The 23,812-nt window shown below is 39.9% G+C and overlaps 2 protein-coding genes and 1 non-coding gene across 8 annotated transcripts in view; all 3 read right to left on the reverse strand.

The window, feature by feature from the left end:
- Nucleotides 1-17,393, reverse strand: part of LOC136696983 (utrophin-like) — a 229,473-nt gene extending 212,080 nt beyond the window's left edge. For 4 of the 6 annotated variants that reach the window (XM_066671822.1, XM_066671823.1, XM_066671821.1 and 1 more), the window contains exons 1-2: nt 17,068-17,393; nt 11,380-11,530 (exon numbers count right to left, since the gene is read on the reverse strand). In XM_066671822.1, the coding sequence (XP_066527919.1) occupies nt 11,380-11,461 (82 nt within the window). In that variant the 5' untranslated portion in view covers nt 11,462-11,530; nt 17,068-17,393. Of the gene's footprint in view, nt 1-184; nt 298-11,379; nt 11,531-17,067 lie in introns of those variants that run through there. The other 2 variants (XM_066671818.1, XM_066671820.1) reach the window with 1 other exon arrangement.
- A 1,878-nt stretch (nt 17,394-19,271) lies between these two features.
- trnal-uaa (transfer RNA leucine (anticodon UAA)) lies at nt 19,272-19,354 on the reverse strand. The gene has a single exon. It is a non-coding gene; the product is annotated as a tRNA-Leu (tRNA).
- Nucleotides 19,355-22,442: 3,088 nt separating this feature from the next.
- Nucleotides 22,443-23,768, reverse strand: psmb11b (proteasome 20S subunit beta 11b). The gene is made up of 2 exons (XM_066672288.1): nt 23,073-23,768; nt 22,443-22,880 (listed from the first exon to the last, which is right to left on the reverse strand). Exons 1-2 carry the CDS (start codon nt 23,766-23,768, stop codon nt 22,464-22,466), a joined length of 1,113 nt encoding a protein of 370 aa, XP_066528385.1. The 3' UTR covers nt 22,443-22,463.
- Nucleotides 23,769-23,812: the final 44 nt, after the last annotated feature.

The following is a 23,812-nucleotide window of genomic DNA, read 5'->3' on the forward strand; positions in this document are numbered from 1 at the left end:
TGTGCAGCATACCTTGCAAAAGCAAATAAATCCGCATCGCAAAGAAACCTTACAGAAACAAATAATAGCAACGTACGTTACAGACAGAGAGTGAAAGGATGAAGAAGAAGAAAAAAAAAAAAGAGTGAAAAGCTGAATCTGAAACGAGAGCAGCTCCAGGAAGTGGAACAATGGAGGGACTTACCTATCGGGGGTAAAGAAAACTTCTTCCTGCGTCTCTTAAAGAGGCTATGCTTTCTCCACGGCAGCCACTTACTCATATTCATGATCAGGACCAATTCATGAAGGATGGGGAGGAAGAAACGAAGGACGGCTTAGAAAAACCAGTGGGCAAAGACAGACAGGAAGAAAAGTGATGTTGAAGGAAACTGATGCTGGCTGAGGGCAAAGCATGCTGGGAGTAAACATCACCACAAAGAGGCGTGTGAGTGTGAGGAGGAGAGAGAGAGAGAGAGAGAGAGAGAGAGAGAGAGAGAGAGAGAGAGAGAGAGAGAGAGAGAGAGAGAGAGAGAGAGAACGAGAACTAGCATGTGGGTGGTAACGTCAATCAAATGTGGCTTTCAACTTGTGGTGGACAATACAGAGAGTGGGGAGAGAAAAAAAATCGTTAAGATGCTTAAAGATATTTTCACATTACACAATGTGCGTCATGTTTAGCTTTTCTGAGGTTTGCAAAAAAAAGCTGATAAATTGCACTAGCCAAATAGTCCTTTAAAGATGTGTTAAATAAAAATAGTTGTAATTAATTATTTATGAAAAAGCGCAAGAGAAAAATTCTAATTTAACAAAATAATTAATAAAATGAAAAAAAATAGAATGCAGTTTATGCAGCTGCTAGACATTAGAATCAAACAATTTAAAAATGTCCCATATCTCAGCTAATGTTTCTACATCCTACAACCTTTCAGCTCAGGCAACAGCTGCTACCAAGTCAAAGCAGGGAAACATCCATGGACCTGCTCCCAAAGGTCTCCATTTAAAATAAAAAAAAAAAATAAATAAACCAAACACTTGCCTAATCTACTGAAAAAATTTATAATTATTTTAAGTTTGTTTCCTGAAGCTGTCCAGTGTCCTAAAGGTACAACAGCCTTGATATACTCCAACCGCTGACCTCACTCCTCAGCTGACTAACACATTCACACAACTAGTGATTATTCAGCAATGTTTACAAAAGTGCACTCCCTGACCACACAAACACACTGGAGTCACCACTAGACCTGCTTCCTCATTTTAATCTTTTACGTTCTGCTAAAAATAAAACCCTATTATGCTTCATTAGATTTGGTTTTCTCTTTTTCTCTTGGACACATTTACACTCCCACACACACACACACTTTCAGAAGCTTTCCAGCCGCTCTGAGCAACTGAGCAAACATAGAGTGTGAGTATGACACAGGGGTAACAACTGGTGGAAAGTTGTCTTTTTCACCTTTCGTCCAAGACAAAGGGGGTAACACACTTTCCTCAAGGGGCTCACACACTCACACTCTCTCTATGAGTCAACTGCAGCGAGGTGGGCAAGTGTGTGTGTGTGTGGGCTTGGCCGGTGGAACATGTTCACATACTGTAGACTTCTTTTTCTCTGTTCACTTGGTGTCTCTCTCTTACTCTCTGCACCTACAAGCATTTTTGCCTGAACAAAAAATAAATAAATAAAAAAAATATTGTAGAAAATGGAGAACCAAAAGCCAGGAGACTGTTAGTGAAACCACATAAAGCCTTTGGTTTGAGGATATTTAAATGGCAAAGACATTTTCACCAGTTTTGAGGGTTAAAGTCTAATCACCAGCTCTATGAAAGTGTCAAACAAATAAATACAGTGGAATTTGAGTTCCTAACTTGTGTTTATTGACAGTCAGAAAACATGTTATTTCTTACTAATTCAAGGAATAAGGTTTAAAAGACCGTTGGTGTGTTGTTTTTGGCTGCAATAATTCAATGTACAGTGGGACATCTGTTCACAAATGGCCCAAAGATCCCAAAATATCCAGAAAATGGACTAAATTTGTCAACTTTAAACGGGCACTTTGGAAAGGACCATCCGCTCACTCCGTTATCTGTAGCTCATTTCACTGGCGCTTTTCCAACAATATGGGCATGTAAGGACACCAACGAAAGGTGTTCAAGAGCCTCTGTAACATGGAGGTAAACAGGGTAAGGACACTCACTTCGCCTGTTTTAGTTGGTGTTAGTTAACGTTAGCTTGACTTGCTAAACTCGGTGGCTCAGATTATACTCGGCTACGTAGCTGCATTACGGAGGTTTATAGTGTCGGATGAATTCGAGTTCGACTTCGATCACATTTACAAGAATAACGGTACCTCTGAATTTGAGTTTAGCTTATTGCTAGGCTATTGTCATGAATAATGTTGGTTATTTAGCTAGATACTGTCATAACAGTCAGTCATAACGGTGTTTTACCGCGGCGTTGTTCAGCTGTTGTCCACCAGTGACGTCACGGTTGCGTTCAAGAATTTCCGTATTCTTCCGACAAATTTAATAAAATTGTCAGTTTTAAAGCAAATTAAGCTGCTATTTTCATTTTAATTCATACTTATATATGTCAGTAACTAAAATAATGTGAAATATTCATGGAGGTCCATTAAATGGTAGCCTTTAAGTACAAACAAAATTTTCTGCTACGTTAGCTTTAGAACATATATCAGGTTCTAAAAGAACCGATGCAAGCTCTTTTAATTAGGTGCTTTACAGGATTCTTGAATTATCCAAAATTTATCTTATTTAATGACACTTTAATTCGCTTTTTGCAAAGTTGCAACAGTGGCAAGGAGAGGTGCAATGCTGGGCTACATTTGCCTGTGAAATATTAACCCTCTTTGGCTGAGCTGCCTCTCTGGAGAGAAAAAAAGATTTATTTTTAAACTTGACGCATTAAATATTAAATAAAGTTGTTATTATTATTAAATATTGCTAAAGTCAGACCAAAATAAACTGCCAAATCAGCCACACCAATTACAATTTATTTCAACACAGACAGGACAGCACAGAACATAAAAAAAGGAAGTGATGCAATATGAAGCAGAATACAAACAGTCATGTGACACTAGCATTTGGTAATGTTGGTGTTGTTGGATGCCTCTGGGTGAGTCCTTTTAAGCTGTAGAAATGATTAATGAAGAGTAGTAAAGTCAGTGTGACTTTAAAACATAAATTGTGTGATCACTATAAAAAAGGGAACGTACGAAGGCGTGAACATAATTTGAGGGGTTGTTGTTCTAACCTGAAAACAGGGCCAAATAGGACCTTACAGGAAACAAGTCCGCTCTGTTTGGAAGACAACCCTGACGTTCTAGAGAGTATCAGTGCACTTCGATTCCACTGTACTCCAGTATGGCTCAATAAACACTGCACGCCTCTGTTTACAGGCCTGCTGGAGTTTTAGAAACACACACAATCCTTCTGGGCTCATTTGTGAAAAAGTGCCCTACAGAGAATGTAATAATGGTACAAAAGGGTTCAATAAGGACACACCTCAGTGAGGGTTGACAGGGGACCACATGCGCACTATATTTGGAGGAGTGTGGCCTGGACAACCAGCCAACCCTTTAATTTACCAAACTAGACCTCTTTCACAAAGACTGCCAAATGTCAGCAAGCTTCTGTGATGCTGCCGTACAGCTGCTCAAAGCTCTTTCTAATTAACACACACACACACACACACACACAAGATTACAGTAGCAGTTGTATTATGGTCACGAAAACAGTGTTGACATCAAACTGATTTAAACATTTTCTCACTGTATAGCAACAAGAGCTTTGTTCATATCTCAGTTAAAAAAAAAAAAAGCATAAAAATCTCACTTATTATTCAGCTCATTAAAACTCCACTCATGAAGGAGCAAATATGCATCTCTGGGTTTAATCTGACACTTCCTGGCAGCTGTCAAAAATGTCAACAACCATAAAAACCCTCTCCTTTTCTCAGCTGTCCAGTTTTCACTGGATAAAAATCACAGATTCTAAATGCAACTGTACCCCAGCCTCTGAAAGCTGATGAGAAGCTGGCTCTGGAATCTCTGGAGGATTTTCCCTCCTTTTCTATGTTGGGACTGTGCTGGATTTGGGTTGTTTTTCTTAAAAAAGCCCTAGTGTAGAATTGTTGAAAGTGTCAGGCCAGATTTAACTGCAGCAAGAGCTGAGGCTTTCCAAGATCAACATCAGTGCTACTAAAATGGACAACATCCACGTTCCCCATGCTCTGCTCTCAATTGGTAAACTGAGAGGAGTCACGGAGACGCTGCAGCAATGTTTCAGCAACTCCTGATAAGGAAGTTGCTTCTTTTGTTAACTACTCTTGCTATGACTTATAGTCTCAGATGAAAATGAGCTTGGGGAGGTAGAAGATACCTGGTTTTCTTCATTTTTATTCCCATAGACTAACACGTTGTTACAACAGGTGATACAAACAGGTGCAACTGGCTACGCGGGATGGATGTGTGTGTGTTTGTGAGATCATGAGATACCATAGAAGCACAGAAAATATCTATAGACTTTAGACATTTACTGAAGAACACTGAAAATCAAGCTAGAAATGCACTTTTCAGGAAAAAGAGGAAAATGGAAGAAAAAAAAAACACAGAGAATATAAATCTTTATTATTAATAAATATATAAATCACCCAAAAACCTTTGAGCAAGAACGATTAAAACACTGGAGTCTTTTTACACACACACACACACACACACACACACACACACACACACACACACTTTCTTTAATGGTTTATGTGGATGTCAACTTTCCCTTTTTCTTCCGCCAGCCACATCACCACACCCTTCTGGAGATATTTACAGCATGGCCTCAGTCACACTCAAAATTCCCATCTCTCTCTTTCTCTCTCTCGTTCACACACACTGCATTTCAGTGGTGACACACTATGAGGGAGCAACTCTCAGTTTTTCAGCTTTTCTTCCCTTCTACACCTATGCCAAAAATGACACTCCACACATATTTAAGACATAATTTTCTCTGAATCACCCCCTCTCTCATTCACATGGAATTTCTTTTGTCCTACATTTGTGGGTTTTTTTTCTGTTCCCTTCTTTCCTTCTGAGACAGTCTTGGAGGATCATCTGGGAGAAGACTGGTGAAACAGGCACGTTAACAAGTACGTCAAGTTAAGCTTGAAGTCTTAAAAGCTGACACAAAGACTGGACTGTTGTTTGTTTAATCTTTGTTATTACAGTATTGGCCTTTGCAGTAATAATACAGCACAAGACCGCAAAGGTCTGAATAAGTCACCAGTCCGATCACATTTGCCCAAGTAATCTGACAAAAGTTTATTATTTTGTTCAAAATAAAACACATCAATCTCCAACCATTTATTACTGATTTACCATCTAAATGTGTAACTATGTACAACAGTTTTTTCCACCATTTTGCACATATCAACAGCTTAACTAATAACACAACGTTGAATGTATGGAAACCAACACGGCAGGCATCTTTAAGAATTAAAAAGTGTGTCCTGTAAAAAATGAATAAAGACAAAGACAGGAAACATTGTAGACAAAAACATCGATTTTCAGCTTTTTTTTATGGAAGACCGATCTTTTACACAGCAGTACGTGTGCGCGCTCAAGTTCAAAGACTTCCAGGTAGTTAGACTCAACCTCCTTCATTGCTCCTTTATCACAAAAATACACAGAGACAATACCCATAGTGTTTATGGAGAAGGTAAATGCCACACGGTGCTCAAAGAGTATCAAATTAACCATTAGACAGACACCATGAAACACACACCATAGAAAGGAAGGGACACAGTAACACACCCACATGAACACAAGAATGCCCAAACACACACACACGTATATATTTTGTTTAAAAAGGGGGACACAGAATAAATGTGAGTGAGTGAATGAGTGAGAGAGAGATAGAGAGAGAGTGTGGGTGTGTCGGGTAACGTGGGTACATGTGTGTGTGTGTGTGTGTGTAACTGGATCTCTCTGAATGTAACCCTTTATGGTCTCAACTTTTCCAGTGTTCAAGGGTTCATATAACACACACCATTTGTGAAGAACAAGGAGAGACAGCACAGTTCAGTCCGCAAAGTCTCACACTGTTAACAACGAGGCCACGTAACACAATGGCCGCAGGGCAGGTGACCTTTGCCCTTTACCAACAATCCTCAGCGTTTGGTCAGACCGGTAGAGCAGAGGTTAAAGGTGAAGAGTACTTGCTCATCTCCTCTGGAGAGTGAAATCAAAGACAGTGTCGGTTTACTCGGTGTTAAAATGAGCCTCTTCCAATCCTTTTGGAGTGTTTGCCGATACTGACACCGATCTGATCACCTATGACTGACTCATTTCAAAGCAGGGAGGCATGAAAAGATTACTATATGCTACTCAGAAGAGCAGGCAATTTAAAACGTATATACTCATTTCTGGTATTTTTTCATTTAATATTTTCAACTGCACAATTAACTCTGGGGAACTGAACAAATGCAAAGCAAATAGGACAACAGATAAGACTGGCTCAGCAGACCTTAGAGTGAAAATATTGATTTAAGATAGAGATCAAAAGCAGGATATCAGACATATATGACTAACAATACGTCATCATACAATTTCCTATTTCAGGACAGGTTTGTTACAGTATTTATTTGTTATTTTCCACCGATAATATTTTTTAAATCTACATTACTGTTATTATAGTATCGTGTCATCTGTAATTTACAATTGTATCATTAACACTCACCGGGCTACACGATATGTGACGTTATTTCATACGTGGTTACAGTAACCTGCTTTATTTACTTTCATATTAAGCCACACTACAAGCAACTCAGATCTTTCCGTCTAAATTTGTTACAAAGAAATGTTCTATTTGTATTTGCTCAATTTTGTGTGCATCTCATTGGTCCACAATTTAACTCAAACGTCTCGGGTCATCAACGAAACTCGTTAAACCTCATGGGCTCATTAGCTGTATGGAGGGTAGGTCCCTGGTCAGCCCTTCAGCTAAACTACTCTAAGGCACAAAGCCAAGCTGAAGCTGGTACACTTTTACAATGGCCCATAGCTCTGCTTATATAACACTTGGCTAGAGATCTAGGAGCCGTCTGTCCTCCTGTGTGTGTGTGTGTGTGTGTGTGTGTGTGTGTGTGTGTGTGAGAGAACCTGCACGGAGCCTGGGTTTGGCCTGGTTTATTTTCCACTGTGCCCTGGCAAAGCAGCCAGTTTGTTCAACAGTTAAATTAGCACTGACAAATTAGAACACAGAATACATTACCCAGCATCCTCGGCACATTCAATTATAACACCAGCAAATTAAGGGACGATGAGGAGTCTGAGTTTGTGGGCCATTTTCCATAATGATTGAACTTGCCTCTTTGACGGGTTGGTGCGTGCAGCTCATATATAAATAGTAGTTGTTATTAAGGAGGTAAAATTCAAAGAAGAGACAATACAGGCCATAACTGATAAGGTTAAATACTACACAGGCAGTTTTAAAACCAACAGTTTACTTATCGCTTTCATTTAAGTCATAGTTAAATACTGCATTAAAAGCCTGAACATCCCCTTCTACTGATGTTTCCTGAAGTTGGGAGGAACTTCTGATAAACTGCTACTGCTTTGAGGGGGCCCTCATTGCTGGAGGGCTTTATGGGAATGCACTAACCTGCGCTGTCTTTTGCCTGTGTGCTTCTTTGTTTTTTCCCTACCCCAAAGTTGTTTTCAAAAAAAGATGCTCCAAGCTTCAAAACCCACCAGTAGAATGGGAATTTCCTAAAACTGACAGCTGTCAATTAACAATTGTAATTATATTCATTCATTATCTGTAAGCGCTTATCCAGTTCAGGGTCGCGGTGGGTCCAGAGCCTACCTGGAATCTACCTGCGCAAAGCAGGAATACACCCTGGAGGGGGTGCCAGTCCTTCACAGGGCAACACACACATTCACACTTTTGAGTCGCCAATCCACCTACCAACGTGTGTTTTTGGACCTTGGGAGGAAACCGGAGCACCCGTAGGAAACCCACACAGACACAGGGAGAACACACCAAACTGCTCACAGAGAGTCACCCGGAGGAAACCCACACAGACACAGGGAGAACACACCAAACTGCTCACAGAGAGTCACCCGGAGGAAACCCACGCAGACACAGGGAGAACACACCAAACTGCTCACAGAGAGTCACCCGGAGGAAACCCACACAGACACAGGGAGAACACACATTAAACTGCTCACAGAGAGTCACCCGGAGGAAACCCACACAGACACAGGGAGAACACACCAAACTGCTCACAGAGAGTCACCCGGAGGAAACCCACGCAGACACAGGGAGAACACACCAAACTGCTCACAGAGAGTCACCCGGAGGAAACCCACACAGACACAGGGAGAACACACATTAAACTGCTCACAGAGAGTCACCCGGAGGAAACCCACACAGACACAGGGAGAACACACCAAACTCGTCACAGATAGTCACCCGGAGCGGGAATCAAACCCAGAACCTCCAACCTACCTGCTGTGCCACCGTGTATTTATATTGAAATTTACATTTGGAAATCAATTGGATTTTTGTGCTGTTTATAATAGAAGCCCCATTCCTAAATACGGTTTCTCTTATATCACACAGAAATAATCTGAACTTTGTTAGATGTCTGTCAATGAAACGTATACCATCAATATAAGCTGCAATGCATTTGGCGACCAGGAGGCCTCTCTGCTGGAAATATGAAAATACGCTCAACAATGCAAATAACATTCTGTACGGTCAGTTACGCTTTAGAACTCTTCCATGGCTGGATGAAGACTGAAAAATTGGCTGAATAAAGATGGCTGTCATCCACATTACAGAATATGGTCAATAGCCAGCTTGGGCAGGAACACTTCTGTAACAGTAAGATTTCTTGGGCAAGAAAAAAAAAATGAAACTTAATAATAATAATAATGTAATAAAGCTCATATAACCACATACGATCAAAAAACATCAATTTGTGCTGCAACTTTAGTAGAGAGCCTACTCTTTAGAAATGCCCCGCCTCCTTGTCTTAGTTTCTTGAATCACATGGGACCTGTGTTTTTGTGACAGCACAAAGATGATGTTAAAAGGAACATAACAAATGTATAGAAAGAGAACTAACTAAAAATGCATTCCTGCTTTTCAAGCCTCTTTCCTGGGGTCTCTGGCGTTTGGAGTAAACAGAGGCTCCTCACGCTGAATTGAGCTGTGGCTCATTCTCATTTAAAGACATAGATGCTGAAAACAGTCGTTTTGACAGGGCTGTTTAAACAGGTTAAGACAACTGTTGATTTGGTTGGATCCTTGTGGTATCACACAATTATTACGACATAATTATTACCAGAGTCCCTCAGTGATTTAAGTCCCATCCAAATAGACCATATCAGTCAATTTTACAGTGTGTGCGCTTCAATTTCCTAGAAGGACTAGAAGGTCAGAGGATGCATATTCTTGGTTGCTGGGCTGTTCTCAGTGACGGTCTAAAAACTTCAGGAGGACTCAGGTGTGTTAATGGAATAGCCGCTCCTATCTACGTTATTTACATCCATATATATTTTTTTTAATCTATGTAACTGATGTACTGTGTATAAGCTTCCCACATAAAATGTATTCTGTCCGAATAGCCCCTGAAGAACTGTGTTAACTTGTGGAAAAGGGAAATAAGATGTCTCCTTTAGTAAAAGAGCACCAATAGAATGCAGCAGAAGCTCATTTCCTCTGGGCAAATGACTGTCACTGATTAAAATAAAACTGGAATGCATTGTTTTGTTTTCATTCATTTTGAAGTGTGAGAGATGTTTGTGCATGTTTCATTACTCTGCTTTCATACACAGAGGGAAAGAGAAAGAGAGAGAGAGATGGGTGGGGTATGTAGTTTGGGTTAGGCGTGAAGGAGTAACATCCTCTAAAGACATCAGAGAACAGACCAACACTCACACAAACACACCTTGTCCTGTCCTACTCCAGCTGTGAAAATACCAACGCTGTGCTTGCCCCCTCTTTCTCTCTCACTCACTTACACTAAGGGTGTACAAGCATTACCCACACCCACACACACACACACACACAGAGAGAGAGAGAAGCACACCCCAAAATCTAGGGATGCAACGATAACACAAAAAAGCTTAAAAGCCTTCAAACCTTAAAAGGAAGGATGAAATAAACACACACAGCCTCAGTGAATGCCTCTGAATTAGAGAGATCCCATTAGGCCGGTTGTTAAACTGAGTGCCCTGCATGTGGATCTGAATCATTACCAACAAGCACAGCACCGAGAAAACTTTACTTTTGACCGTTGCTAGGCAACGGGAATTCTAGTAAAAATAAAGGCATTGTGGCAGAGGAGAGAAATGCGCTGTAAATCCAGATCCGCAGAGGAATTCCAGCTTGAGGAACACTGGCATTCCCAACAAGCAGAGCAGAGAGAGAGAGCAAGCGAGTGAGAGAGCGAAAATAGAGAGAGAGAATTAACGCTGCCTAGGAGGGGCCCCAGTCTAAAATGCACTGTTACAAATAGCACTGTGCAGAACGTTTGCACTCTTATTTATGGAATGTACGAGGACTTATTGGTGTGAATTACGGATGGCGTGGTTGTAGTTTTATTGATTTAATGTTATTTTAAAGCCAACAATAACCATTAGGGGCATAAAGTATTGAAACGTGTGCGTGGGATATATAATATTATGGCTGATCTGTGTATAGTGTGTACAGACACCACAAATCTGATCCATTATAGAGAAAGAATCACTATTACTCTCAGACCAGTGCTAACAAGCAGCTATTTAACAACGTCAGTTTCTCCTCCCCAAGGCTAGGACCTGACGAGAGTCAATCTTAATTCTTCTGCCAGATCTGACATAGTCTAAAAATCAAAGCATGCCCTTCATATCTGATTTGGAGTGTGTGTAGTAATCTGTGTTGTGCTCAAGGAAGGGTTCAGCGAGAAATCAAATTTATACACTTTTTCCACTTGTCAACCATCCAAGACAAGTCAGATGTCTTTAGTTCTTGCCCTGGAGTGATGAGGATAACATGGCTAATAACTGAAGTTTATAGCCACCAATTAGCATTGTGCAAACTGCATACTTAAATCTTCACACTCTTGTCTCAGACTACACTGAGGAATCTATAACAGAATGATTGTGTAATTTATGATGCTGTATGACATTCTGGGATTGCTGCATAACTGAAAACAGTAGCAGCACTCGTCTTAAAGCCTGACTTTTCTTCATTCTGCCCCTTAAAAAAAGCAAACTACAGACACCAGACTTATTTGGATGACATTTGTAATAGGAGGACTACCACGTAAAGCAGATTCTACACTGAGCTACTGCTTGAACTCAACAGGAGAAATAATTAAACAACATGCATTGTGCTCACACTCACCTGATCTCCACCTGATGATGTCACTAAATTCGTTGTTGGTCCCGCCCTCAGCCATGTCCACAGATGAACCCAAGGTAGCCATCTTCAAAAGCAGTAGATGTAGTGTTCACTTTTCAGGACAAACAACTGGTCACAGGACTGTTGCTGGATCCTGAAAATCACACACAAAGTGCTTCCATTAAAACTCAATCAGCTTCCATCTGCCATATCATTAAGACTTAAGCTATAGCACGCTGTAACAAAACAATGTGGGTCACGTTTCTGGACAGAGACTGAGCCCAGTCTTGGACGACACTTTCCTTTCAGAGGGGAGACACCATTTAGAACTCATGTTCAGTGACTAAAAATAAACATTTACTTGATGTATGTATGTATCTTTACACTTATATAGCGCCTTTCTAGACACCCAAGGACGCTTTACAATCCACACTGCTCTGAACACTCAGAACACTCGATCCACACACACACAGAAGCAGCAGCCAAACGCACACAGCGTATTGTCAACCCAAGAACGACCGTCCACCTGGAGGACTGCATCGGGCACTAGGGTTTCACCCAGGACAGAGTGCCAATCCATATCTGGGCACATACATTCACAGAAGTCAATTCACCTACCCTCCATGTTTTTGGACTGTGGGAGGAAACTGGAGCCCCCGGAGGAAACCCACGCAGACACGGGGAGAACATGGAAACTCCACCCAGATGGGACTTGAACCCAAGATCCCAGCACTGGGAGGCGAACGTGCTCACCACTAAGCCACCATGCCGCCAGCATAGGGAGGAAGGTTGCTCCTTTAAAAAGCCCTGGAAGTCTGAACTTATGTGTAACCACCATTATCCACATTTTCCTTACTATGACTACTTCATAGAACATGGTTCCAGTTCTCATTGGTGGTCTGCTTTTTCTGCAGTATACAAATAGAATATTTATTGAATGTTTACACATTGAATATTTAATGCGTAGTCATTAAAAGGTATGACAAATTATATTTACCATACGTTCAATATGGATTCTGTGTCAACATCCAAAGAACTGCCACAAATATATTCAAAAATCCTTTTTTTCTCTGAAAAAGCCTGAAATTTCCACCAAATGTTTATCAAACTGGAATTTTCATCTAATTACTAAACACAATTGTGGCACAGATTAAGGTTTAGAAATTACAAAAGTGACAATTTGTTTGCTACAAATAAATTAAAACTAAGAACTCAATAACACCAATATGGTATGATCTGATATCACAAGAGACAACAGAGACTACTAAGACTTATAATATAAGACATATAAGATCATTCATTTCTCCTTCAGCTGTTTTTTTTCTATGAAAAGTTACCTGTGATAAAGCCTTGAAACTTGCCATTTCGTTGTCGCTACATTATCTCTGAAGATCTCAATACGGCTTGAATGGCTGATTTAACACCCTGGTCTTTACAGCACTGATTAGAATCTGTTCATGGATGGGTTAATCCACCGTCAGCTATTTGCCCTAAGGTACTTGTTGTTCGCTGCAGTTGCAACGCAACCCGAGGCTCAAGCATCAGCCAGAAGACCATACTAATGAAAGCCAGCATGTTTAGACTGGAGAAGAGGATGCTGGGCTAAGACAGAGAAATTCTCCAGAATTCTGTGAGGAGGGGGAGCAGAGTGTGTGTACGTTCTGTTGTGATTAAAGGTGGTTTAATGAAGATAACTGTACATTCTCTTAATCTTCAGAGTTTTTGCAAGTGTCAAAGTTATGGTTAGGGTCTGGAAGATGGATATAAGGTAAGAGCTGGGATTATGTGTTTTAAAGGGTTGGGATTAGGAGTGATGATGAGGCTTCAGGTAAGTAGTACCTTAAATATTCACTCCTTTCTGAACTCTTAACACAGAGAGAAAGGTTTTCTTTCACTCTGGAGGTTCACTTTTTTAAACTGCAGAGGCTAAAATACTTTGTTGGTTTGATTAATGCTAACGTTTCTCTTCATTAGTTCAAGCTAGTTTTTACAATGATGCTGTGTATACTCTGAGGAAATACATAATACTCAGAGTATAACTGATTTTAACACTTAAAAAAGAGCATGTGATGTGTTTTTAGAGCAGTTTGTTTTTCTTAATTTCTTAATTCATTTGTACATAGAAACACAGACAATCACACATGCTGCTGAAAGCTAGAAAAATGGCAAAAAGTCAAAGAATAATGTTTGAAATCAGCGTGTGATGCATCCCTCTCCAATGCTCTCTCTGTGTGACTTCACATTTGTGTTTTTTAGTAAGAGAGCTGAAAGTAGGGGGTGGAAATGTTTTGGTAGAATTGAAAGATTGAGGGCAGGAAAAAAAACTAGATTACACTTTCTGATTTCTACAGAGGTCTGCTACAGCTTTAAGTTTAATATTTCAAACTTTATATGCAAACTGAACTTGGCTCACTGAAAGGGCATTTAAAAACCTAGGCTTAACAGACATTTCCAGCTAAAACACTCGAGACTTGCTAATACTTGTATAATGTTGACATTTTTAAAACAACGTTCCCACCATTCTCAGTGTTTTATTCACTGGGTGCTGGGAGAATTTTAAACAATCACAGTTCCAGATATATCAAGGTATTCATGGAAAAAAAGTCTGAATAATGCAGGGCACCAAAGTAGTTTTGGCAAACAAATCCACAGTTATGTATTTCTAAATTTCTGCTAAAGTCAGGTGCTGAAAAAGCAATTCAAACTTGATTAACAGGGAATTTATTTGTAAAGAAACTTAAGGCTATTCCACATGAGACTTGTGAGTGCATCACAACTATACAGACCTCATACAAGTGACAACTTTTAACAGGCTTTTACACACACAGATATCAGAAACACAGTTTGAGCTGGATACAAAGGGATTACACAAACTTTCATTATAGGCAGCTGTATTCAGACACATGTTAAAATGTGTGTTTTAGTGTGGTAGTGCAAATGGTCAGAAAGTACTGGGTGTTCAGCTCCAAACACTAAAGCCCAAATGGCAGGTTGTTGCTACGCCAAGTCTAGAAACACAGATGACTTGTCATTAGGTTTATGTGGCCAAGGAAATTTCCCCAAAATCAAACAGAATATATAGTGTTTGTTACCTGAAATATGACGTTTGATGTGCAAGATTCGTCAGTGATACACATGCTACAACTAATTTATTACCATATGTATAAACTGCACATAAAATCTCATACAATGTGTAATAGCATTGAGATTTATTTGCTTCTTGTTAGTACCATTTCTACAATTTTGTTGATAGAAACTAGTGGTTACAACGTCATTTTTATATTGTGATTTTGTTTAATATATTCATAGGCATTGTAAAGTTAACAAAAAATGTGTATGTCCTGAGTGGATAACAACATATAATGACATTTTCTGTGTATATACTGTTACACACTTTTCTGTGGTGCAGGTTTCCAAAGGCATTAGACTCTTCAGGAGTCTGGTTACTTTCACGGCACTGTAAACAACCCTGACACGAGTTGCTCTGCAACATGGAACCATTAACAATGAGCTTGTTAACATTAATTACGGAGAAAAGAGAAATCTGAGGAACATCTCAATTCTAACGGAGTCTCAGTATTTTGTTTCCAGGTAAATGTTCTTAAAGCTCTTCTTAAAGTACTTTTAAATCAGTGTTTATAGCTCAACACTATCCTATGCCACAATCAACTGCAGGGATGACAGGAAGAAAAGGCAACACTGAAACCATCAAAGCAGCAACAAGAGGGCACACAATCAAGATGTTATCACCGTGGTACATGCTGTAACATGCATGTACACATACGCAAAGCTGAAAAAGTCTGCAGGTATTAAAATTGAGGTCAGCTTTCTTCGAATTATATATGAACAACTAAACACAGACGTGTCAAACCCAAGTATTATTTTGACCAAAAATAATAAGAAGACTTTTGGAATCGATAAGAAAAGGAACAGCCATGTATCCCCCATTAAAAGCACCAAAACCAATTTCGACTGTCATATATCTGACTTCATTCATTTTATACTCAGCACTGGACGGTCCATTGCTTTAAAAGGTGATGTTCAGGTTGTGAACAATTATCGCAGGCTGTAGCAAATTTAGCAAGTTGTCAAACTGCTCCATTGGCGGTCAGCACCGAAGACCCTGGTGATGTCATTTCAAAACAAACAAAAAAGCCACTGATAAATAATGAAAAGTCTAAGATTGTTGGCTTAGGAAAGCCACTCTAGATAACGTACGCTGACCTGTTGATTTTGGAGTCCAAATGTGAAACCAAATGGCATTAAGAATTCAAATGTGACGTAAATGTCTAACTTTAGACTTCTGCAATGACAAAACACAACAATCACTATTGCAGCTATTTTAGTTCACTCCACCAGGCAAAGGCTGAGCTGTTTGCATTCCTTCCGAAAGCACAGCAGCAGCAATGCGACAATTTAAGCACAATTCTTTGAGAATAAACTTTATCCCAAAGGCAATAATTGATGGGTGAACAGTCCAAAGGCAGAAATGAATCACTGACCACTGTACAGTCTGTAAGAATAGAGGCATACTGAATGGTGAGGTTTGTTATATCAACTCTTATACTCTGGTGTTCTTACACTCAAGTCATGAGTTCATTTAAGCAGCTGACTATCTGAAACTATATATAACTAACACACAAAACCATTAAAACCATTTCCAGCTTCTGTCACTTTCTGAATACTGTTAAGGACAACATCTGAAAGAACCAAGAAAAACTACTTGTAGATTAGTTATTTACATAAAGCAAACCAATCAAATCGCTGTCAGTGTTCTACAGGAACATTTTACTTGCATTGGGTAAAACTGCCCTGGCCCGGCCTGCAGTGATCCTGCACAAACCTACATGGAAGGGCCATTAGAATGTAACCTTAATGGTAATGTCACCACAAAGGGCTGAATTTTATATAAAGACCATGTTGACTGTCTACAAAAATTCATGGAGGCATCAAAATGAAAGGGTTTTCAAAACACATGCCAGAAGTTTATGTTTTATTTTAGTTTTTGTTTTATAAGATCAGGATAAAATGCTGCTTCAATTTAGAACTCCCCTGTATCACGCAGTCTGAGAATAGATGAAGAACGCAAACAAAAAGGGTGTCCAACTAAAGAAATGTCTTGCAAAGGTGGGTAGTTACTTGTTGCATTTAGTCAGATACATAACTGATACAACTGTGATCTCCTGAGTATTTACAAATAACTTTTTTACTCCTACTCAACCTATCTCTGTTGCTTTGTGACTGGGTCACACCATCATTGTTGTAGGTGTTATTTCATTTTATTTTACAGCAAAACTTTGCAAAAAGAGAAGAACAGGGTCTAATAAACTGCTGCTAGATGCTGCACCTCCATTAGTAATTCGGTTCTTCAGTAGACTGACTTTCAGCTGCAACTTCTGTAGTTCTCAAGTTGTTTTTTGAGAAGGTATATTTCAGCACTAATTTTACTTAAGTAACACCTTGCCTCAGTGTTGATTTAAGCTACGTTACCCACCCACTTCTGCCAGTATGTAACTCAATGACTAAAAAAGCCTGGGAGAGGAAAAGTTTCACTCAAGCCGTCCATTTATTTTCAGCCATCCATTTCATAGTTCTTTCAACATAACGTCCATTACTGATTGCACAAACACATTTATCCTGGATATCTGACTTAAGCAGAGTAAAGACGACCAAACACACACTCATTCTCACCTTTGCTGCTGCTCCCTGGTCCCGTCTCAGAAAATCATTGGAGAAAGAAAGAAAGAGCACAAAACAAACCAAAACCATGCAGTGTTTAAGCGTATTTAGGCATTTTAAGTTTGTTCAGCTCCGCTCGAGGCCATTTTTAGAGGGATTCGGTGCACGCTTCCTTTACTCCACGTTTGTCCTCGTCTTCGGGCTTTTTCAAAGTGGTGGGAGGAGGATATCAGGCAAAAGCTGCTCCACAAGACCCGAGTTAACCCTTCTTTACTGATACTAACGAGTTTCTTTATTTCCCAGAAAAGCTAACTGTAGAGTCCTGCGCGTCCGCACTGTAATCCACACCCGCTGTGATGTGAGGAGAACGTTTCCACCGCAAACTACTGACAAGACAAACGCCTTTGAAAGTTGTGAACTTTGTTCCCATACTCTCTCTCTCTCTCTCTCTCTGTGTGTCTCTCTCTCTCTGGCTGTATCTCAAATCCTTCCCTAGTCCCTATATAGTACACAGGGGTTGGAGCGTTGATTATCCTCCCTTGGTATTATCCACCCTCCAGCCCCTGGCCCAAACTATAACCAAATATCAAGTACATTCCCCAAAAAACAAATTAGGAAGAAATAAAATCAGTAGATATGCTTCAACATGTTGTTCTGTGTTGTGAAGTGAAACTTATATCATATCCAGCGTCTATCAGCACAGAGAATACATAGTAGGTTCCTTTACGTACTACATAGTAGATTTAAGGCATCTTATTAGAATCATTACGATTATGACGTACATATCCATCAGTATTGTAGTCGGCCAGTCATATAAGTAGTTCCTACTCATCTCTGATAGAGTGAATCTTGTGATTTAATGACCTGCCCAGTAGGAACGGCGCATGCGTACTTCGTTAACTTTTGATTTCTGTTTCAGACTTTAGGTTGTGCACTAAAGGGAACGAGCCATTCGCAATTTGAGCGAGGAGCGAGTCATTCCCACCCCCACCCTCTCTCTCTCTCTCTCTCCCTCTCTCTCCCTGCACCGCCTACAGAAATAAAGGGGGGGCGGGGGGGGGGGGGGAGAGAACTGAGAATCATGGCGCGGTGCGACACGTGACCGCGCACGCAGCCATAAGCGTGGATGCGCGTTCACGCGGTCTCTCTCTCTCTCTCATGCGTGCTCCCTTCACTCATTCATAAAGATCTGTGTGGCGGGCAATGCACAGCGTGGTGTGAACAGTTTCTGTTTATATAAAACGGCTTTTATATTCTTTCACGGAGCTAATATTACTATAACTAATACTAAACTAAGATGAAGTAACTAAAAACCTGTGAAATCACTTTATGAATAAAACGTGTATGAGGCGTTTAAAGGTTCATGTCTTCACACTCGTGATCAAAGAAGGGAACATTTACACAACGTTTACGTGTAATATCACTGTAACATTTGTCTAGATGTAGATTTCAGAAGTAATGCTATTCCGCAGAAATGTGAAGGCCACCCATAAATTGTTCACACAATGCACTGTTTATGTTCTACACATGTTCTAACATATAAACCACAGCACAACACAAAATAATAATATTATTAATCATAATACAATCATAAAACCAATTGTAGGTGTTTTTTTTAACTCAAAATATGAAGCTTTATCTTCAACCATGTTTTTACGTTCTTCTTAAACATTCCCAGAGACGTCTTTATATAATTCACTCAAGAGAAAACGAAAACCAAAGGCCACTGGTAAATAAAGTCTAGTGTTTTGACAAAATAATGGTAACACCCCAGTAATTAACCATACGTATTTGTAGTTTTACAGGAAACACTGGCTGGACTGTACTAGATGCTGGATGTAATACCAGTGAATAACCAACAGGAGGTAGTGTTTAAACGTGAAACAAACGTCTAAAACGTCCGGTATTTGCAGATGTTGGTTTTTAATGTCAGCTTTGTATTACTTTTTATTACTGTTTTATTATTATTATTATTATGGGGTGGGGGAGGCATTCAACACATAAAGGTACGAGTTATAAAACTGGCTGTGTTTATTTTTTGGTGTTCATAATAATTAAACCCCTACTGAAGGATATGCAGACTAAATACAGGAGCGGCTCATGCTCAGTGTTTTATCTCTTCGTGATAAGTTCATTTCATGGTTTAGTCTTTTCTCTCAGTAAGTGCTACACGCTCCTGCACCGTTGTAAGGCGCTGAGGAAAAAAAAGAGCTTTCTACCAGGAGTGGGGTTCGAACCCACGCGGACATATGTCCATTGGATCTTAAGTCCAACGCCTTAACCACTCGGCCATCCTGGTAAAGGTGCACAGTAACTTCATCTCCTGACGTTTTATACAAAATCAGTTTCAAAATACAATATAATATAATCAAAAGATAGTATCGTTGTCTTTCTCGCTGAGTACAGCGGCTGTTCTCGTCGTTGTCCTTCAGTAAAAAAACAGCGTTAGGACTCATGAATTCCGCGAACCAAACTGGAGTGTTCCTTGTACATTTTTTTCAGTGTAATTACAAACTAAAACGTATCGAACAATAACGCCATAAATTTGCGCTAGCTTTGTAGCTCACGTTAGTCGTACTCCTCAAATTAAACTGATGTTAGCTTACATTAGATTAGCATAAAGGGACTTCCACCGCATTTTACACGCGCCTCCACAATTAGCACTAGCTACATGATTTAAATTTAAAAAATGGACCCTTCAGAGTGTTATCTGTGTTTAATACTCAGTTCAAAATAAATGGAGCTATCATGATCCAGATTTATTCACAGTGGTAACGATAGTGGCACGTTTAAGAGCTGTATGCCTAAAAAAAACGCTAAAACATCCTCTAAAACGAACATGGCATAGTTACATCCACGACACCATAACTCCTGAATTATTTTACGATGGATTTGATGTAAGAATCTGCCTAAAACACATATCACTACTTTTAAAACTCAGAAACGTATAAATTACGCTACAATTCTGAGACATCGCTGGACGTCCCCTTGCTGGTTTTTGTCAGCGCGGTCCAAACCCAAACCCCTGGTCGACTGACTAAAGTAGTGATAGCAAACATAAAGGATTTAAACAAACAGCTAAAATTTATTTTTGATCGTCACTTTAAAAAAATAATCTAAACACTAAATACCAAACAACACCAGAAACTGTTGTCTGACCTGGCAATAGTGACGTATTATAAAAAAAAGTTATATTTCGAACTAAGAAGCAGACCAAGAAAGCACGAGCAGCTCCTCTAATATATTAATTTATATATTTGGTCAAATTTAGTTGAGCCGTTGCTCTTGGTTTCTTTTCTCACTAATCCCCACCCATTTTAGACCTGCCCTGCCGTGATTGGCTAAGAGTTCACTGAAAACCAGTTCACCAATAGACTTTTAATAGGCAAATTTACAGAAGGAAATTGAAGCCAATCCTGGCGCAGGAGGGGCGGGCTCTTCAGGAACACAGGTGGAGGAAGGAGAGTTCTGCTTTGGTTTTTGTTTGTTTCGTAAGAACAATAAATGGTAAATGTAGTTTGTAATGTACAGTAACTCTTGTGAATGGCGTATAGCAGTATGGGCACGAAATGTTATTATATCCATATTAATATCCATATTAAATACAGCAGCACTAAATGTAAAATGATCCATTTCATTTTAAAGGAACACTAAGATTTGGTATTTTTTGCTTCTGGGCCCCATTTACTGTCAGAAAATATGTACGGTAGAGTGCAAATGTACCTATAAAGTTACAAAACTGGTTTTACAGTCCAGCTGTGACATTTGAAATGTGTAAGATTTCATTTTAGATAATGTAAATTAAACAACATAATACAAGTCCTGGAGATGAAATTGAGTGTATTTAATCAACACAACCTATAAATATACAATTAATATAGATACAATTATAGTAACTAATTAAAGGTTCAGAATATGTACTCTTGAAGGTACCACAACAGTGACAGAAAAGTGCCATCAGTAACTGTTTTTCTGAGAGTGTACAGTTGCAGAGTGTAATTCACGTTTACTGCACTGTCCTGAAATAAAAGGGACCAGGGTAAGGAAGTGGGTTGGTTTCCTTCCCCTTCTCAAAATGTTACATAGTGCAGCTTCTGTAGTGCTGAGCCTGAAGTAGCAATGACAAAGGCTCTTTTCTGCCTATTACCGCTCAGTGAAGGCTCATAATTATTCTGAAGCTGTAATTGTGTGGTGAAATATACTAGTGTTTCTTAAATGCTGCACTGTTTAAAATGGATTGCAACTTTTCCTATATGCCACCAGTTTGAGAAAAAGACAATAATGAAAACTAAAGCTTGTTTGCAGCCTGTAAATAAATCTGATCAGCTCCTGTGCTGCAGACAGTGGCTGTGTTTACCTAAATGAGGCAGCATGTCTATCTCTGCCCCTCTTCCCCTCTGTCTCTACTGCCCAGACTCTGGTATCAAATGTGACAAAATGGTGAAAAACGTGGGCGTCATTTCTACAGAACAGAAGGGAATGGCAGAAGGAGAGGCACACCATCCATGTTTCTACAGTCGTTGTGCTGTGTCAGGAACTGCAGAGTTCCAAATCTCATCTGTCATTAATATCAGCACAAAAAGAAAGAGAAGAAAAACTGTGGTCCAAGAGCTTCTAGGCATGGGTTTCCACGGCCAAACAGCTGCTTGCAAAGCTTACATCATCAAGCACAATGCCAAGCATCAGATGAAGTGGTGTAAAGCACACAGCCACTGAACACTGGAGCTGTGGAAAGTGCTCTGTGGGGTGACAAATCATGCTTTTCTATCTTCCAGTAAAAGGTCATATGAAAATACTTAAAAGACTTTAAAAGCTTCTGACAAATTATTACACATTAAATACTCAAATATATGAGATATTTTACACATTTAGCACCAAATAAAAATTTCAACCCTGTTATTGATCTTACATATAAAACTTGTGTATGGTCCATGGTTTTGGATGATAAATTACTGGAGAGTGAAATGGCAATATTTGTGACTCCCAGTTCATATCAACACTCAAAAGAAATCGAAATATATAACCACCTTTTTACATTAAAGCAATCTGAATGACTTTACAACTGTCTTGAAAAACGAATTCCCCTCAATTTAACCGCACTGAAAATGGGAGTAAAAGTGTATAAGAAAGTGATATATTTTGAGAAAATGTTTGGTAAGGATAGACAAGACAGCAACAAAGACTGTTTGAAATACAGATATAATTTATCACAATATATAGTACACACATTCACACAAAGCTACCTGGAAATTACACACCTTACATCATGCCAATGTTTTAACATACCATTTGTCCATCATTCATGTTGGAATTCCAGAACAAAGTTATTTTCTAAATATCATAAATCAAACAAATATTATCACATAAAAACCAAGAAAAATGTAGGATATTCTGTCCTTGAAAACTCTTCAACAGCTGCTTATTTTCTGTTTCTCTTTCTCCCTCTGCCTCTCTTCCACTTTTTTCCTCTCCTTCTCTTTCTCTCTGTAATATTCCTCCTTAAGATCCTCTCTTTCTCTGCGCCTCCAGCCTTTAGCAGTAACATGGTAAAGGTCGACGTTGTTGCCTGAGTAAGCGTCTCTGTGTGTGGCTCTGTACACAGCTTCCCTGGCTATGGACACAGCTTCATCCACACTTAGCCCCCAGTGAATCCTCCCATCCAGTATGGAGTAAGCATAAGGAGAACCAGAGCCCACTGAGAAGAGCTCCCCCTGCAAGCGGATGCCGTCACTGCATACGTAAAAAAGCCTTGGACCACATCGTCTCTGGGTTATTGTAGTGGAGTTTGCTTTGATGCTCACTGTTGGTTGAGTTTCAGTTTGATGCTGTAGACATGTTTGGGAAGTGCTCTTTACTCTTTGTGAAATTGTAGGCTGAGAATACATTGTTCGGCTTAATGCCGTTTGCTGAGTTTTCCCATTGGTTTCTTTTGTTTCTTGTGAAGTTACAGTCTCAGCAGCAGCATGCGTTAGTCTTTCTAGTCTATCTCCATCTGTCTGATCTGTCTGATCCGGAACACCATCCTCATCCCATCCACACAGGGTAGCAGCCACACACAACTCAGTGCCTTTGAAAGGGTGTAGCATGTGGGACAGCAGCTTGGCGGCACCCCCTGTTGAGAGCCTCCGGTGGTTCCTCAGTTGGTACAGCCGTAACTCACGTGCCAGGATTCGCTTCCACAGAGCACAGTCGGCCGATGTTCCAGAGGTGGTACCTACCAGGTGGGAATGGACAGGTAAAATTTTTGGGGATGATGGACAAGCCACGAGGCCTGCGCAGCTAGAGCGGGAGTCTGCTGCAGCTATGACCCCACCCTGAAAGACAAACCCCATTGTGGTGGTGCCATGACCCAGAGGGAACGGGAGAGGAACTGAAGGAGAGATGGAGAAAGGGGTGGGAGATTGGACAGAGATGGAAGGTAAGCAGTTGTGAAGATGATCATCCATATTAGGATTTGTCCAGTCTGTGTTTAAGTTAGGTCGAACTTGTCCAAAATCTACAGGGACGTCTGTCAGATATTCCTGTACTGGAACATAAAATTCCAAAGGACTTGAACTGGTGCACCCCCAAAACCATCTAGAAACAGAATCTGCTCTAAACCCAGTTGCAAAGAAGCAAGAGGTACCTTCCAGAGACGAGGATGACAAAAATTGAGGGTTCCTTTGAGTACTAAGAGGGGTGTTGAGAAAACCGCACACATCTTGTAAAGCCATTACTTAAAACATTGTTTTCCAGGTCATCTTAAAAATAAAAATAA

This window comes from Hoplias malabaricus, chromosome 5 (genome assembly GCF_029633855.1).
Source record: "Hoplias malabaricus isolate fHopMal1 chromosome 5, fHopMal1.hap1, whole genome shotgun sequence".
In the NCBI taxonomy this organism is placed as follows: domain Eukaryota; kingdom Metazoa; phylum Chordata; class Actinopteri; order Characiformes; family Erythrinidae; genus Hoplias; species Hoplias malabaricus.